Here is a 17,190-nt window from a genome sequence, read left to right as displayed (position 1 = left end):
TCCTTGACCCATCTGGATAATCTCTCTCTCCAGTACTGTCATGCTATTTTTAATTAATACTGTCACTCCACTAACCCTTTTCTTCCTTTCCTGTCTCTCAGGAATATTTAAAACCCAGCCCAGTCATTCTTTCAGCCAGGTCTCTGTTTTCGCAATAATATTATAGTTCCATTTGTCAACCTGTGCCTGTAGTTCACCAATTTTATTAACAACTCTCTGTACACTAACATACATGTGCATTAATCCTGATTTCTACTTTTAAAATTTCCCCCTTATTCTGACCCCATCTAATGCCGACTGTATTTCTATCAAGCTCGCCGAGTATTCTGTTTACCTTAATAGTACTCTCTAATTAATATTCTTTATCAATTAATACTTCTCTCCTTCCCATTGCCAGTTTTTCTCCTTTTCACTCTGAGTTCCCCTCAAGTTCTCATCCGCCTGCCAATCAAGTTTAAATTCTCCCTAAAAACACTAGCAGACCTCCCCGAGTTCTGTTAAAGTGTAAATCATCCTTCTTGTACAGGACCCATCTGCCCTGGAACTAGTCCTAATTCCTCACAAATCTGAAGCCCTCTCTCTTACTCCATTTCTTCAGCCATGTATTGAACTGCTCAATCGTCCTATTCCATAAGGCATTGGGAGTAATCCTGAGATTACTGCTGTTGATGTTCTGCTTTTTAATTTCCTTCCTAACTCCCTAAAATCTGCTTTCAGGACCAGTCCACAGATGTGCAGCTTAGGTGGATTGGGTGTGCTAAATTGCCCCTTAGTGTCCAGGGATGTGTGGGGTTAGGGCAAGGGAAGTGGGGCCAAGTGGGATGCAGACTCGATCGGCCAAATGGCCTCCTTTTGCACTGTAGAGATTCACCCCTCACATGTTAGAGGGCCGACGTGGGTATAAGAATCAGAGAGTACGACTGTGGAAAGATTAAAGAAATTAACATAGACAGAGAGGAGGTTCTGAGTGGTCTGACAGGCTTAAAAGTAGACAAATATCCAGGACCAGGTGAAATGTATCCCAGGCTGTTGAAGCAAGGGAAGAAATAGCAAGGCCGCTGGCAATAATTTCCAGTTCCTCTCTGGCTACATGAGAGGTGCCGGAGGACTGAAGGATAGCCAATGTGGAACTATTATTCAAGAAGGGAGAAAGAGATAAAGCAGGAAACTACAGGCCAGTCAGTCTAACCTTAGTAGTGGGGAAAGTATTGGAAGCAATTTCAGACAGATTTAATCTGTGATTTTCTATCAGACAGAATGTGCAAGGTTACAAGGATAAGGCCAGGGAGTGGGTATAGGTAGAATGTAGTTGCAGAGAGCCAGTGCCAGTGATAGGCTGAATGGCCTCCTGCACTGTAAATATTGGGGGGAGAGGGGTGGGGGCAGAGCAGGAGGAGGAAACATGGAAGTGGGAGGTGGTGCAGTAGGGGGAGCTTCTAAAAGTGAAGGTGTCAAGGAGGGGGAGGGTGTTAATGGACTCGGGGATGGGGTAAGGAGAGGGGCTGTGGAGAGAGGGAGGGGCTGAGGGAAGTGGGCAGGGGGATGGGTTAAGTGGGCAGCATGGTAGCACAAGTGATTAGCACTGTGGCTTCACAGTGCCAGGGTCCCAGGTTCGATTCCCTGCTCGGTCACTGTCTGTGCGGAGTCTGCACGTTCTCCCCGTGTCTGTGTGGGTTTCCTCCGGGTGCTCCGGTTTCCTCCCACAGTCCAAAGACATGCAGGTTAGGTAGATTGGCCATGATAAATTGCCCTTAGTGACCAAAAAGGTTCGGAGGGGTTATTGGGTTACGGGTATAGGGCGGAAGTGAGGGCTTAAGTGGGTTGGTGCAGACTCAATGGGCCGAATAGCCTCCTTCTGCACTGTATGTTCTATGACAAGTATAGAAAGTACAATTATTAAATTAAGGAATGATACAAATCTTATCAGCAAGTTAATTAGTGAGGAGGAGAGTAACTGACTTCGGGAGGACAGGGCCGGTGAAATGGGCAGACTCATGGGAAATGAGATTTAATGTGGATAAATGTGAAGTGGTGAACTTCCATCCGGAAAAGATGGAGATAAAACATAATCTAAATGGAATTATTTTGACAGAGCCGCCATAAGGTTGGTGCACCGTCTGTGTGTACACTGAGTACCCAACAAATTTAAAATTGTGCGTCAGGAGAAATTCACCAGTTTCCCACCCACCAAACACACACTTTGTCAGTTCAGTTGAGCGGGTAAAAAGCACATTTATTTGAGGTGGAGAAAATATGTTTATCTCTTCATATTTAATCTTTTTTCCTGTACATAATTGCAGTGACCATTTAATTTGGGTGAAAATACTGCCTTTTTTAGAAACAAATAAACAACGCTGGGCTTTTTCTGTGAAGGTGTTGTTGCAGAAACGAGTCACTGGTTGGGGAAAACGGGTGCTGTTGTGGGTTTTATTTTAATTATTTTCAATTCTCCTTGCTCCTGAGACCTACTCCACATTGAATTCTTGCTGTGAGACACAGGCTGGCCATGAGTTAGAGTAATAGCTGCAGTATTATTTTGGTGCTGATGGAGGGCTTTTTCTATTGACATTAACATGGGAACTTATTATACAGTATATACATCAGTCATATTTCATCCTCCTACTCTGCCCCCACCCCGTCTCTCCCCCCACACCCCCATCGCAGAATATTTACAGTGCAGGAGGCCATTCGGCCTGTCACTGGCATTAGCTCTCTGCAACTGCATTTTACCGATTCCCAGTCCCCGGCCTGATCCCTCCAACCTTGCACATTTTGGCTGTGTGAACTCAAGTCTTTCATTGTTACAAAGAGCACCTGCTGACAGAATGTCGGTGCTGCAGGAAAGAATTCCCCATTAAAAACAGCCCGAGAAATGGGGAGTGTCTTTGAAGGTTCACACACACGATGGGCCGAATGGTCTCTTTCCATTGTGACATCATATTGTGATTGTTGCGTCACTGATATTCGGATCGGATCAAATCCACATTTTCAAAGTTGATTTCAGCTGAAGTGAAGTGAGCGCGAGAAGCCCAAGACAGAGAGAGCGCTGGAAGAAGCGCGGCTCTGATTGGAGGATCAGATAGCGTCAGCAAGGGGAGGGGCTGTACGCGGCACAGCGTCACGTGATGGGAAGCGCGCGCACGCGCACGCGCGCGAGGGAAGCGTGGGAAAGGCCTCGGAGCCCCGGGCTTTAGAAAGTGACAATGTCCCAAATTCAGCTGATTCAGGTTTCTCACCACATTCTGTCACCCTGAGTCCCACTGATTCAGCAGCTCCATTCAAACATTACACACACTGATTGACACCCACACTGCAACATTACATTGTGCTCTTCATCTTCTTATTCCTCTGTTCACATCATTCCTGCCCAAAACACAGGAACCAGCTCCAAATTATCACCTAGTTGTCAGGCGGGATTTCAGCGGCTCACAAGCGGTTCTTTAAACAGAGCCCTGAGGCTGCCCAGCAAAATAAGGACGGTAGCATAGTGGTTAGCACCATTGCTTCACAGCTCCAGGGTCCCAGGTTCAATTCCCGGCTTGGGTTACTGTCTGTGCAGAGTCTGCACGTTCTCCCTGTGCCTGCGTGGATTTCCTCCAGGTGCTCCAGGTTCCTCTCACAAGTCCCAAAAGACTTGCTGTTAGGTCAATTGGACATTCTGAATTCTCCCTCTGTGTACCCGAACAGGCGCCGGAATGTGGCGACTAGGGGTTTTTCACAGTGACTTCATTGCAGTGTTAATGTAAGCCTACTTGTGAAAATAATAATAATTATCATTATGGTCTCCTCCTGCTCCCAATTTCTATATTTCTAATGTGTGTTTTGCGAACTGCAGAATATCTTATGGTGAAGTTCCCAGGGGTCAGGCCTGGGGCAGACTGGTGGAAGAGGCAGACAAATGGCGTGTGAAATTCAATGCAGAGATTCATGAGTTCGATAATGTGCTCAAACGTCAGTGACTATTTCATCTGTTTATTCCCTTCTCAAATAAATCAGGGAAATTAATATTTTAAAAACCCGGGACAGACAGAGCCTATCATTTTCCCTGCTCTGTGCACTGTGGAGAGAACTTTGTACTTCCCACACACTGTTCCTCTCTGCTGGACAGACTTTGGAGGTCAACAGTAATCCTTCAATATTAAACGATTGATGTTACAATCTAACCATAAACATGTTTCTGAGTAATTTTAACCCAATATGCAGAGTTTCAGTAAACAGTGTTCCACTTATCTGCATGTTGAAAATGAGCAGGTAAATTCTCTCAGTTTCCTGGACAACATTCCTCCCTCTATCTACAGCACCGAAGAGAGATACACCTGAATATCGTCAAATAATAGGTCTCGGACAGGCTGCCAATATTGTCCCAAAGCCTTCAGAGACTAATTATTCAGCTGTTTCAGGGCCGTTCCAGTCCAGCAGCCCCCTTTTCACTACAGGCACCCACCCCCTTAAGGACCACTTACCGCTGGAACTACCTCAACCCCACCCCATCCTGGCCTCTCCCCGACACCTCAATCCCACCCTCTCAGGCCTTTCCTTACCTCCCCTAAAACTTACCTGTTCCTTCGCTCCTGGACCTGAGGCTGCATGAAGTGCCAATTCTGTCCACTGCAGTTTCTGGCGCTTCAGTCACTGGACAGCTGCTGGCCAATCAGATTGAGCCGACAGCTCTCTAAGGCGGAACTTCCTCCTGAGTGATGGGAAGGGAAGTCACCTGTTGGAGTGTGAAATGGTTGGAGGAAAGGCAGTCTCAGCAGGCAATATCCAGGCTTGGGCTGACATGTAACAGGTAACATTCACGCCACACAAGTGCCAAGCAATGACCATCTCAAACAAGAGAGTATTTAACCATCGCCCCTTGACATTCAATAGCATTATCATCACTAAATCCCTAACTATCAACATCCTGGGAGTTACCAGAAACTGAACTGGATTAGCCATATTAATACTGTGGCTACCAGGGCAGCTTGTCAAAAGTGTGAGGTGATGCATTTTGAGAGGACTGACAAGCCAAGAGAATATAATGAATGGTTAGCTGCTAGGAAGTGCAGAGGATTAAAGGGACCTTGGGATCCTGAAGACAGCAGGGCAGATAGATAAGCTAGATAAGAAGGCATCTGGGATACTTGCCTTTATTATCTGAGGCATAGAATATAAGAGCAGGAAGGTTATGATGGAGCTGTATAAAACAGTTGTAGGCGACAGCTAGACTACTGTGTGCAGTTCTGGTCGCTGCACTATAGGAAGAAGCTGATTACACTAGAGGGTGTAGTGGAGATTCACCAGGATGTTGACAGAGTTTCAGCTATGAACAGATGCTGCTTAGGTCGGGGTAATTTGTTTGAGAAGGACCTGACTGAGGTGTACAAAGTTATGAGGAACATAGGTAGGGTAGATAGGAAGAAACCTTTCCCCTTCGTAGTGGGGTCAATAACTAAGAGGTATAGGTTTAAGATAATGGGCAGGTGATTTAGAGGGGGTTTGAGGTAAAACCTTTCCACAAAGGGGTGTATAAATTCAGAACTGCCTGAAAGGGTAGTAGAGATGAGAACCCTCACAATATTTAAGAAGCATTTAGATATGCACTTGAAACATCATAGCATGCAAGGCTGCAGACCAAGTGCTGGGAAATGGGATTTAAATAGATAGGTGCTTGATGGCAGGAGCAGACACGATGGGCCTCTTTCTGTGCTTTAAAATTTGCTGATTCAATGACCACCAGCTGTAGGTCCCCACCAAGCCACTCACCTCCTGACTTGGAAATATATTGGCAGTTCCTTCGCTGTCACTGGGTCCAAATCCTGGAAGTCCCTCCTCAATAGTACCTACACCTCAGGGACTGCAATTGTTCAAGAAGGCAGCTCACCACCACCTTTTCAATTAGGGATGGGCACTAAATTCTGGCCTATCCAGTGATGCCCACATCCCATAAATCATAGCATCTCTACAGTGTATACAGTGTAGAAGGAGGCCATTTGGCCCATTGGGTCTGCACTGGCCCTCCGAAAGAGCACTCTACTCTTGCCCACTCCCCTGTCCACCCGCCCTATGTCTGTGACCCTACCTAACCTGCACATCCCTGAACACTAAGGGTCAGTTTATCATGGCCAATCCAACAAACCCGCACATCCTTGGGCTGTGGGAGGAAACCGAAGCACCCGGAGGAAACCCACGCAGACACGGGGAGAACGTGCAGACTCCACACAGATTGTCACCCAAGGCCGGAATTGAACCCGGGTCCCTGGAGCTTTGAGGCAGCAGTGCTAACCACTGTGTCACCCGAAGTGAATTAATAAATATAAACGATCAGTGAGTCCTGCATGTATGTAGCCTGGGGATCTCAGCTGTGGTCCTCTGTGGTCAAATAGTCGGGCTCTGCTGCCATCTGGTGGAACAGGGTGCAGGCTCCTGGCTGCTGGCATTGTGCTCTGCCTCCAGGTGGTGCTGTTGGCTTGGAGAGGGATGTTAGAGGAGTGCAATCCTAGCGTGTGACGGGTTAAGCAGTTACTAACATAGGCTATAAGAAAGCACAACAAAGGCAGGGTGGTATGTGCAGAGAGGCAGAGCGAGAGAGAGAGTGTTAGACAGGACGACAGAGAAAGCGAAAGGAAACGGGACTGGCGTGCATGCCCTCTTCAGTCGTGCCTGACACTGCATCGTGTTTAAATGCTGATTGGTGTGAGGGTGAGGACACGGGTGGGGCTGTGAACACCGAGCCGCCTACCCCAACCACCACCCTGAGAGACTGAATCCACGCTGCTCCTGGGAAACTGGGCATTAACCTGCGATTGACAGAATCTCAGTGGACAAGAGAAAGAGATGGAACTCTAGCGCAAGGATTACTCTGCTCCTGACACCCCAACCCACCACCTCCTTTTTTAGCCTGGCATAGGATGGAGAGGCAGAGTGGCACCCTGGCTTGACTCTGCCAAGATGCCAGCTCCTGGACTGGGCGGGATGATGTTGCAGTGCAAGCTGTAGGGGCAGGAGGTGCGAGCCGAGCTAGTGATACAATGAGGGCTGGATTGATGGTTTTTACACTGCTGCTCAACTCCGTGCTGGTCACCTTATCCCAGGTAAGGACGAGGGTTTATTTCCTAGGGGATGTGGGCCGGCTGGCAGCCGATGTGCTGAGTGGTGGAGTGTGCTTTAATGGTGGCATTGAGATCTCTGATTTTAAACTTCATTCCCAAGTTGTGGGCAAGGCTGGCACTTACTGGCTATGCGGAATTGCCCAAACCCTGGTAGTGGGTCATGAAAGAACATGGAACATACAGTGCAGAACAAGGCCATTCGGCCCGTCGAATCTGCACCGACCCACTTAAGCCCTCACTTCCACCCTATCCCTGTGACCTAATAACCCCTCCTAACCTTTTTTTGATCACTAAGGGCAATTTTTCATGGCCAGTCCACCTAACCTGCACGTCTTTGGACTGTGGGAGGAAATCGGAGCACCCGGAGGAAAACTACGCAAACACTAGGAGAACGTACAGACTCTGCACAGGCAGTGACCCAGCGGGGAATCAAACCTGGGATCCTGGTGCTGTGAAGCCACAGTGCTAACCACTTGTGCTACCGAGCTGCCCTAAGTGGGTCAGGAACCAGTTGGGTGTGGGCCTGGGGTCACCCAGAGCTAAGGGTGGCAGTCTTCTATCCCCAAAGAGGCATCAGGGAAACAATTGGATTTGCACGAGTTTGACAGCTTCACAACCACTTTTACTAACTCCTGTGTGGCTGCGTGGGCAGCTCTCTCTCTCTCCCCCTCTCTCTCACACACCTTGGAGTCTGAACATGCAGAGTTCAAGTCCCACTCCAGAGAGTTGAGTGTGGATTCCAGCGGACACGCCCAGTGAGGGCAGTGCTGCGCTGTCAGAGGTGCTGTCTTTTGAGTGAATCATTAAACCAAGGACCCTGTGTGCCCTTTCGGGTGGGTTAGATACGCCATGGTACTGTTTGGAAGATGAGCCAATGGGGGTGGGGTTTGGGGTGAGGGTCGTGAGGGAGGGGATGACCTGTGCACTATTCATCCCTCAAGCAAAATCACAAAAAAGCGGATGATTTGACCATGATCCCAATGATATTCATGGGGTCTTGTGCACAGATTGACTGCTGACTTTCCTACATACTAACAGCACTTCAAAAGTACTGCAGAGCTGTAAAGTGCTTTGGGACTGTTAAGGTGGTTCAAGGACTTGAAAGAGAGAAGAGAGAGAGAGAGAGAGGGATGGTTTCCTTAGTTGCCTGAGGAGGGAAGGGAGGGACATGGCTCCAGAGGGGCACAACCTTAGGGGGCGATTCACCAATATGGCGGCCAAGTGTTCGCGCCGTCGCGAACGCCGTTGCGTCTCATGACGGCGCGAACAGGGCACGGGCCAGCACAGCGCCGGAGCGGATCACGCCGCTCCAGCCTCCGTACGCGGTGCAAAATGGGCGCCACGCCAACCCGCGCATGCGCAGTTGGGACAGCTCAATCCTGCGCATGCGCAGTTGGGCCGCGCCATCCTGTGCATGCGCGGGAAACTTCTTACGCGCGCCGGCCCCGACCCAACATGGGGTCGGTGTTCAGGGGCGGGCCATTCCAGAAAGTGGGGAGGGGGAAGAGGCCGGCCCGCCGATTGGTGGGCCCCGATCGCAGGCCAGACCCTATCAGAGGCCCCCCCCTCCCCCGGAGGCCGTCCCCTGAGCGTTCCCGCAGATTCCCGCTGGCAGCGACCAAACGCGCCGTCGTAAATGGCGCCGTTTCTCCGCACCTCGGAGAATAGCGAGCTGGACGTCGGGCCATCGTGGCACGATTCTCCAGCGGGGGCTCGGAGAATTGCCCCGTTAAACTTAGAGCCAGGATATTCAGGGGTGATGTTGGGAAGCACATCTTTACACAAAGGGGAGTTATGTCAGGAAATCTGTCGCCCAAGAAATACTGTTGAATCTGGGAGATTAATGGGGGAAGGAGGCGAGGGGGTACAGGGGAGGTGTTTTGTGGGGGGTGCAGGTGAACATTTCAAAACTGGGCTTGATAGATTTTGGTTAGGTAAAGGGTACTGAAGAATCAGGAGCTAAGGCAGATTGATGGGATTAATATTCAGAGCAACAAGCGTCTAATTGAAGTACAGAACAGTTTCAAGGGGCTGAATGGTCTCCTGCCTCAATGTTCCTCATTCCCATTTTCTGAATTCTGTTGTTACTTAAAACCCAGCAACAGAATTAGTGCCACTAGAGAAACCAGCCTGGATCAGGGCAAGGGGAGGGTGTGGGGGTACGTGTGCAAGTGAGGTGTTTGTGTGCGCCTGTGTTACTAATGTAAAATTTCCGGTGCTATTTCAAGATGTTAAATCTCGCTTTCCTCTCTATATGTCTGTGTTCCATAGAATTCCTACAGTGCAGAACGAGGCCATTCTGCCCATCGAATCTGCACCTACCCTCTGAAAGACCACCTTAAATAGGCCCATTCCCCCACCCTGTTCCTGTAACCTGCACATCTTTGGACACTAAGGGGCAGTTTAGCGTGGCCAATCCACCGAACCTGCACATCTTTGGACTGTGGGAGGAAAGCGGAGCACCTGGAGGAACCCCACACAGACACGGGGTGAATGTGCAAACTCCACACAGAGAGTCGCCCAAAGCTGGAATTGAACCCGGGTCACTGGTGCTGTGAGGCAGCAGTGCTAACCACTGAGCCAATGTAAAATATCTGATGCTATTTCAGAATGTTAAATCTCACTCTCCCATGTGTGTGTGTGATGTGTGCTTTATGAACGTGGATGCCGTGGTAATACGATGACTGAGTCAGGATGTTTGGTGTTCTCTGGGACATTGTCAGCAATTAGCTGGCCGCCCAGCTCTCTCCCATCTCCGAGTTAGACGGTGGTGGGTTCCACTCCCACACCACTGTGGGAATGCTGCAATCTCGCAGGTGCTGACTTTCCCACGAGATATTAAACTGAGGTCCCGTCTTGCCGCTCGGGTGAATCTAATTAATCCCACAATCTGGACGGAAATTAGCTAAACTCTCCCTGGTGCCCTGGTCGATATTTATCCCTTTAAAATAGAATCACTTCAGCACGGTGGGGCAGTGGGTTAGCCCTGCTGCCTCACACGCCGAGGACTCAGGCTCTGGGTCACTGTCCGTGTGGAGTTCGCACATTCTCCCTGTGTTTGCGTGGATTTCGCCCCCACAACCCAAAGATGTGCAGGTTAAGTGGATTGGCCACGCTAAATTGCCCCTTAATTGGAAAAAAATGAATTGGGTACATTAAATTTAAAAAAAATAGAATCACTTCAAATCACTCATCTGGCTGTTTATCATGTGACCATGCGTGGGCGGGGCTTGCTGTGTGCAAATGAACTGTTTACATGACAACAGTAATTCCACTTCAAAAATAATTTTCCTGGCTGTAAAGTGCTTGTTGAGATCTGAGGCCATCAAAGGAGTTGAATAAAAGCAAGGTTTTTGCTTTCTTTAGTTTGGGAGCTGCATACGGCTATCTTCCCATAAAACTGTTGCACTGAAAGACTTTACTGTTTGCAGCTGGCCTATGAGCATCCACAGAGCACACTTCCTTTTATTTAACACTGGGCCACTCAGCAAATCCGCTCTGACCATATGGGCTGAATGGACGTCTCCTCTGCTGTAAATTCTGTGTAATTTTATGTGTTTATTTAACCTGCTCAGATCAAGGCTGTGTTGAGGAGAACTGAGGAAGCTGACTGTAACTGCGCCTTCAAAATGCCCAGCCCTGAGGAGACAGGGTGGAGCAGTGACAAAGCTTGGGCCGGGGGCCTCCACCCACAGGAGATGGCAAGCTCGGCGTCAAAGTGCAAGTGTTACTGCGGGGTCGACCCCTGTGAAGGCAAGAGCAAGCAGGAAGCGGTGAGGACAAAGATACAAGTCTCGGACTTAACAACAGTAAGTTTCAGAGTCTAACCAGCAGTCTTTGGCGTTGTCATCTGAGGACTGTGGTAGGACATAAACCAAGAGACAGAAATATAGATGAGAACAGCCAATCGTGCCCACATCTCGGTGAAAGGCTCACAGTCTGGTGAATTTTGTAGGCCACATGGTAAACCAGGACAGATAGTACAGGAACCAACAGACTGCCAATGCTGGCAATATGCAGTAGGTCAGTCAGTCTGCAAGGAGAAAATGTTTCAGCTGTCATCAATGCTGGAAGAAACACAGTGAATGAAACAGAAGGAAAAAAAGAGGAAAAGGGGCAGAAGGAAAAAAAGAGGAAAAGGAGACAGGGAAGGAGAGAAGGAATAATGCAGTCAGAGCAGTGCAAACATTACCTCTCGCGTAATGATGGGTGGCTGGTGTTCCCTCTGTTCTTCCTTCGCTCCATAGGTCTTTCTCACTCCTTCCAGCATTCCCTATATCCTTTATTGCCCTCATATCTCCCTCCAATACCTTTTGAATGTTTGTTGATAGGATCTGAATGTTGTTTGCGAGGCCAACAGTTACTGTCCATCCTGAATTTCCCTTGAGATGGTGGTGATAAGCTGCCTACCTGAACCGTTGTGGTGTAGGTACACCCACTGTTCTGTTTGGGAGGGAGCTCCAGGCTTCTGACCCAGGGAAAGTAATGGAACGGCCAATATATTTCCAAGTCGGGGAGTTGAGTGACTTGGAGGGGAATCTTCAGGTGATGGGGTTCCCAGGTATGTGCTGCTGTTGTCCTTCTAGATGGTAGTGGTCGTGGGTTTGGAAGGTGCTGTCTAAGGAGCCTTGGCAAATTACTGCAGTGCATCTTGTAGATGGCACACACGCTGCCACTGTTCGTTAGTGGTGGAGGAAGTGAATATTTGTGGATAGGGAGGCAATCAAGCGGGCTGCGTTGTCCTGGATGGTGTTGAGCTTCTTGAGTGTTGTTGGAGCTGCACTCATCCAGGCAAGTGGAGAGTATTCCATTACACTCCTGACTTGTGCTTTATACATACTTTTTGGGGAAGCTTTGGGCAGTTAGGAGATAAGTTACCCTCCACAGAATTCCTATCCTTTAACATGCTCTTGCAACCACAGTATGTATATGGTTAGTCCAGTTTAGTTTCTGGTCAGTGGGAAGTGGGGGATTCAGCAATGGTCACAGATTGTCAAGGGGCAATGATTAGATTTCTTCTCTTGTTGGAGGTGGTCATTGTCTGGCACGTGTGGCGTGAATGTTATTTCCCCCTCTCCCACCCAGCAGTCCAGCCGATTGTTCTCACTGGTCACTGTGACATTTGACCCCTCATGGTTCGTGCAGACCCAGGTTCCCCTGGTATCTGACTCTGGTGTTTTGGTTCCCACAGATCCAGGCACTGGCTACTGACCTCCAAGAGATCTTCGACAACGCAGAGACGAAGAGACTAAACTCCTTCTCGGCCAAACTGAACAGTCAACTGAAGAAGCTGGAGAAGGTATGTGGACATTCACCCTCAGGATGTGGGCAAGGCTGCCATTTATTCTCCATCTCCAATTGCCCTTGGGAAGGTGGTGGTGAGCTGCCTCCTTGAAGCTGCTGGAGTCCATGTAATGTAGGTACACCCACAGTGCTGTTAGGGAGGGTTCCAGGATTTTGACCCAGGGACAGGGAAGGGTCCAACTGGCGACTTGCCAGTAGTGTGGGGCTGGAGTCACATATATGGCTGGACTGAGTCAGGACACTGGGCTTCCTTCCTTCAGAACTCTAGTTGAGATTTTCCGATAGTCTGATAATCTCATGGTCACTTCACTGAGCCCAGCTATCTATTTCCAGATAGTTTTCCACAGAGCTCATGTTCTCAAACTGAGGATGGAGTGGGGAATGGGGGAGGGCTGGGGTCAGTGTTGGGGTGGGAGACATTGTGGGGGGACGGGTGCGGGGGGGGGAGGGTGCAGTGCAATGGGAAAAAGTTTAAACTCATATTCCTTGGATTATTAGATCTCTAAATTCCTAATACAGTATCATAGCCATTGCACTAACATACTCCCTGGATCGAGTTATTAAGTGTCAGCTCATGACTGAAGGATAATTCTACAGGAATGATCCAGGTATGTGCTAAGTGTGGAGGAATTAGATGGGGATGTCAGGGAGATTGGATGTCGGTGTTAACGATGGTTCCCATTGCTGAAACTGGCACCTTGGCCAAGCGCCGACAGCCCTGGAACTAAAGGCAGTGGGGAATTGGTGCGGATGGTGATCGTGAGGATTGGTTTCTCACCAGCTGATCTTGGGGCAGTAAATGTTTCTGCATGGAGGCTGCGTTCCTGCCTGCAACCATCCAATTCCACAACATCAAATTACCCTGACAGGGCAAATTATTGAATTGGATCAGAGAGTGAAAAAGACAATTGACTGCATTTCTGGTCAGAGGAGAGACATGGTGTGAAAGTGGGTCACCCTCTGTACCCCTTGATGTACACGGGCTTCCGTTCCGGCATTTGCCACAAATTAAAAATTTGCATCCATGTGTTCAAATCCCTCCATGATCTCGCTGCCCCTCCCTTGTCTCTGTCCTCTCCTCCCGCCCCACAACCCTCTGAGATATCTCTGCTCCTCCAATTCTGGTTTCATGAGCATCCCTCAGTTATTTTGCCCCATCATTGGTGGTTGTACCTTCAGCTGCTTGGGCCCCAAGCTCTGGAATTCCCTCCTTAAACCTCCCTCCGATTTAAGGGCACTCCTTAAAATCTGCCACTCTGACAAAACTCTGTGTCGCTCAGCGTTAGATATGTGTCCTGTGAAGTGACTTAGGACATTTTCCCAGAGTCGTCACATCGATGTTCACCAGCTTTTGCTGAAAAAAGAGACACAGCAAAGCTGTTGGCCTTGCACCCAGCAGGAAACGGCAAGCTCAAAACACAGGTTCCGACATTAAATGTGATTCTGCGATTGAACAACATTTGCTAAATAATCTTCAGTGGGCTGAGAATTACGTTGACAACCAATTTAAGATAGTCAGTTGAGTTGTGCTGGAAGTTACACATATTAATACACAGGGCCCTGGTTTTGCTAATAAAAAGAACCTGTACACACGTTGAGCCTGTTTCAGCTAAATAAAATAGGTGACAGCCATTCGCTTGTTCATTCCTCATGGTAATGCCTTGACCAATCAGAATCAAGCAGCCTGGTTTAAATGTCAAACAATGCTCGGCAGTTAAGACCATAAGACATAAAAGCAGAATTAGGCCATTCGGCCCATCGAGTCTGCTCTGCCATTCATTCATGGCTGATATATTTCTCATCCCCATTTTCCCCATAGCCCCTGATCCACATATTAATCAAGAACCTATCGATCTCTGTCTTAAAGACACTCCATGATTTGGTCACCACAGCCTTCTGCGGCAAAGAGTTCCACCGATTCACCACCCTATGGCTGAAGAAATTCCTCTTCATCTCAGTTTTAAAAGATCGTCCCATCAGTCTGAGCCTGTGCCCTGGGGTTCAAATTTTTCCGACGAGTGGAGACAGCATCTCCACATCCACTCTATCCAGGCCTCGCAGTATCCTGTAAATTTCAATAAAATTCCCCCCTCATCCTTCTAAACTCCAATGAGTACAGACCCAGAGTCCTCAACTGTTCCTCATATTAGGAGCTCTACATTCCAGGGCTCATTCTTCTGAACCTCGTCTGGACCCTTTCCAAGGCCTGCACATACTCCTATGATATGGGGCCAAAACTGCTCACAATAATCCAAATGGTGTCTGACCAGAGTCTATACAGCCTCGGAAGTACATCCCTGCTCTTGTATTCTAGCCCTCTCGACATTAATGCTAACATTGCATTCGCCTTCCTAACTGTCGACTGAACCTGCATATTAACCGTAAGAGAATCTGGGGGCGGCACGGTGGCAAAGTGGTTAGCACTGCTGCCTCACGGCGCCAAGGACCCGGGTGCAATCCCGGCCCCGGGTCACTGTACATGTGGCATGTGCACATTCTCCTTATGTCTGCGTGGGTCTCACCCCCACAGCCCAAAGGAATGTAGAAGGTGGATTGGCCACACTAAATTGCCCTTTAATTGGAAAGTACCCTACCTTAAGAGAATCTTGAACTAGGACTCCTAAGTCCCTTTGTCCTTCTGATTTCCTAAGCCTTTTCCCATTATGAAAATAGCCTATACCTCCATTCTTCCTACCAAAGTGCTTAACCTTACACTTTTCCACATTGTATTCCATCTGCCACTTCTTTGCCCACTATCCTAGCCTGTCCAAGTCCTTCTGCAGCCTCCCCGCTTCCTCAATACTACCTGTTCATCTGCAGGGGAGGCAGTGGTGTAGTGGTATTGCAGCTGGACTAGTAATCCAGAGACCCAGAGTCATGCTCTGGGGACCCGGGATCGAATCCTGCCATGAATTCAAATAAAAATAAAAAGTCTAAAAGATGACCTTGAAACCATTGTCAATTGTTGTAAAAATCCATCTAATGTCCTCTAGGGAAGGAAATCTGTCATCCTTACCTGGTGTGGCCTACAGATCCAACAGTATGTGACTCCAGATCCACAGCAATGTAATTGACTCTTAAATGCCCTCAGAGATGGGCAATAAGTGACCCAGCCAGTAACACCAACTTCCCATGAACGAATTAAAAATAAAATCTTTGTACCATCTGCAAACTTAGCAACAGTGCCCTGTTCCAGATTATTAATGTATATTGTGAAAAGTTGTGGACCCAACATCTACCCCTGAGGGGCACCATTAGTCACTGACTGCCATCCTGAAAAAGACCCCTTTATCCTCACTCTGCCTTCTGCCAGTCAGCCAATCCTCTATTCATGCCAGGATCTTACCTTTAACACCATGGTCTTTTAACTTATTTAATAGTCTCCTATATGGCACATTGTCAAAGGCCTTCTGGAAATCTAAATAGATTGCGTCCACTGGTTTTCCTTTGTCTAACTTCCTTGTTACTTCCTCAAAGAACTCTAACAGATTTGTCAGACATGACCTCCCCTTGACGAAGCCATGCTGACTCAGTCCTATTTTACCATGCACTTCCAAGTACTCCGCGATCTCATCTTTAATAATGGACTCTAAAATCTTACCAATGACCAAAGTCAGGCTAACTGGCCTATAATTTCCCATCTTTTGCCTCCCTTCTTAAACATTAGCCATTTTCCAATCCTCTAGGACCCTCCCTGCCTCCAGTGATGCCCGAAAGATCACCGCCAATGCCTCCACAATCTCCTCAGCTATCTCCTTTAGAACCCTGAGGTGTAGTCCATCCGGCCCAGGTTTATCCACCTTCAGACCTTTCAGTTTCCCCAGAGCCTTCTCCTTAGTGACACTCACCACTGTCCCCTGATTTTCCTGAAGTTCTGGTATCCCATTGGCGTCTTCCACCATGAAGACTGAGGCAAAATAACTATTCAGTTCACTATCAGTCACCATCAACTGGTGCATTCCCCATGGCAATGCCTGTACAAATCAGAGACCACTTGCCAATCCTCTTCCTATCCAGTATAAATTGTTGTTTCCCCTTTTTGGTATGGTTGCAAAGTGTCCTGATGAGTATAAGAAGTTAAGCTTCGACATTGTTAGCAATACTCTAGTTCTGCACTGCCAAATTACTATTGTCAGCTTTTAGTGATTCCTGTATGTGGCCCCCTGACTCTCTGCTACTCCATCATTCCTAGTTAATGGTGCTGTTTAATTTAATGCCATCAGCAAAAGCAGATAACTGGTTCCCCCATGATTGAGAGTTAAGGAGTAGTCTGATGCAATTGGGCCGAACGACCTGTTTCTGTGCTGTACATTCTATATCATTAAGGAAGTGGCTGCAAAGATTGTTGTATTTGTTTGATGACATTTTGCATTCATGGGGGTGTTTATTTTGAACTAGAGGCTGGAACGTAATGTGCCCAGCGTCAACACCCTCCTGAAAGAGACCTTTGAAAGGATTGTTCAGCATCGTTTCATCTACCAGAACTTCTCCATCACCATGAAGAATGCCAGGAAGGAGATCAGCAAACTCAACTTTCTACTGCAGAAACAGCAGCTCTTCCCACCGGATACATCTGCAAAGGTACCAGTGCAGCGAGGCACCCAGCGGGTACAGAATACCAACCGCCTGTTAGGTTCTGCCACAGGGTTTGTTATGGGCCAAGGTTTAGAGAACCCCAAAGTGTATCATGGAGTTCACCTGACCCACAACTTTAAATAGATTTTGGTTATGGGGAGCACAAAGGCCCACTTTCCAGGTGTGATGCAATAGAGAACTAAGAGTATTTTTAAAC

At 48.1% G+C, this 17,190-nt stretch overlaps 1 protein-coding gene across 3 annotated transcripts in view; it reads left to right on the top strand.

Moving 5' to 3' along the window:
- Positions 1-17,190, top strand: part of LOC140390445 (olfactomedin-like protein 2A) — a 41,989-nt gene that overhangs the window by 11,626 nt on the left and 13,173 nt on the right. Inside the window, exons 1-4 of one of the 3 annotated variants that reach the window (XM_072475592.1) lie at positions 6,530-7,076; positions 10,670-10,867; positions 12,286-12,393; positions 16,797-16,979. In XM_072475592.1, the coding sequence (XP_072331693.1) occupies positions 7,014-7,076; positions 10,670-10,867; positions 12,286-12,393; positions 16,797-16,979 (552 nt within the window). In that variant the 5' untranslated portion in view covers positions 6,530-7,013. Of the gene's footprint in view, positions 1-6,529; positions 7,077-10,669; positions 10,904-12,285; positions 12,394-16,796; positions 16,980-17,190 lie in introns of those variants that run through there. The other 2 variants (XM_072475591.1, XM_072475593.1) reach the window with 2 other exon arrangements.

The sequence above is a fragment of the Scyliorhinus torazame genome, chromosome 14 (assembly GCF_047496885.1).
Source record: "Scyliorhinus torazame isolate Kashiwa2021f chromosome 14, sScyTor2.1, whole genome shotgun sequence".
Lineage (NCBI taxonomy): Eukaryota > Metazoa > Chordata > Chondrichthyes > Carcharhiniformes > Scyliorhinidae > Scyliorhinus > Scyliorhinus torazame.
This window is presented reverse-complemented; position numbering and strand designations above follow the sequence as displayed.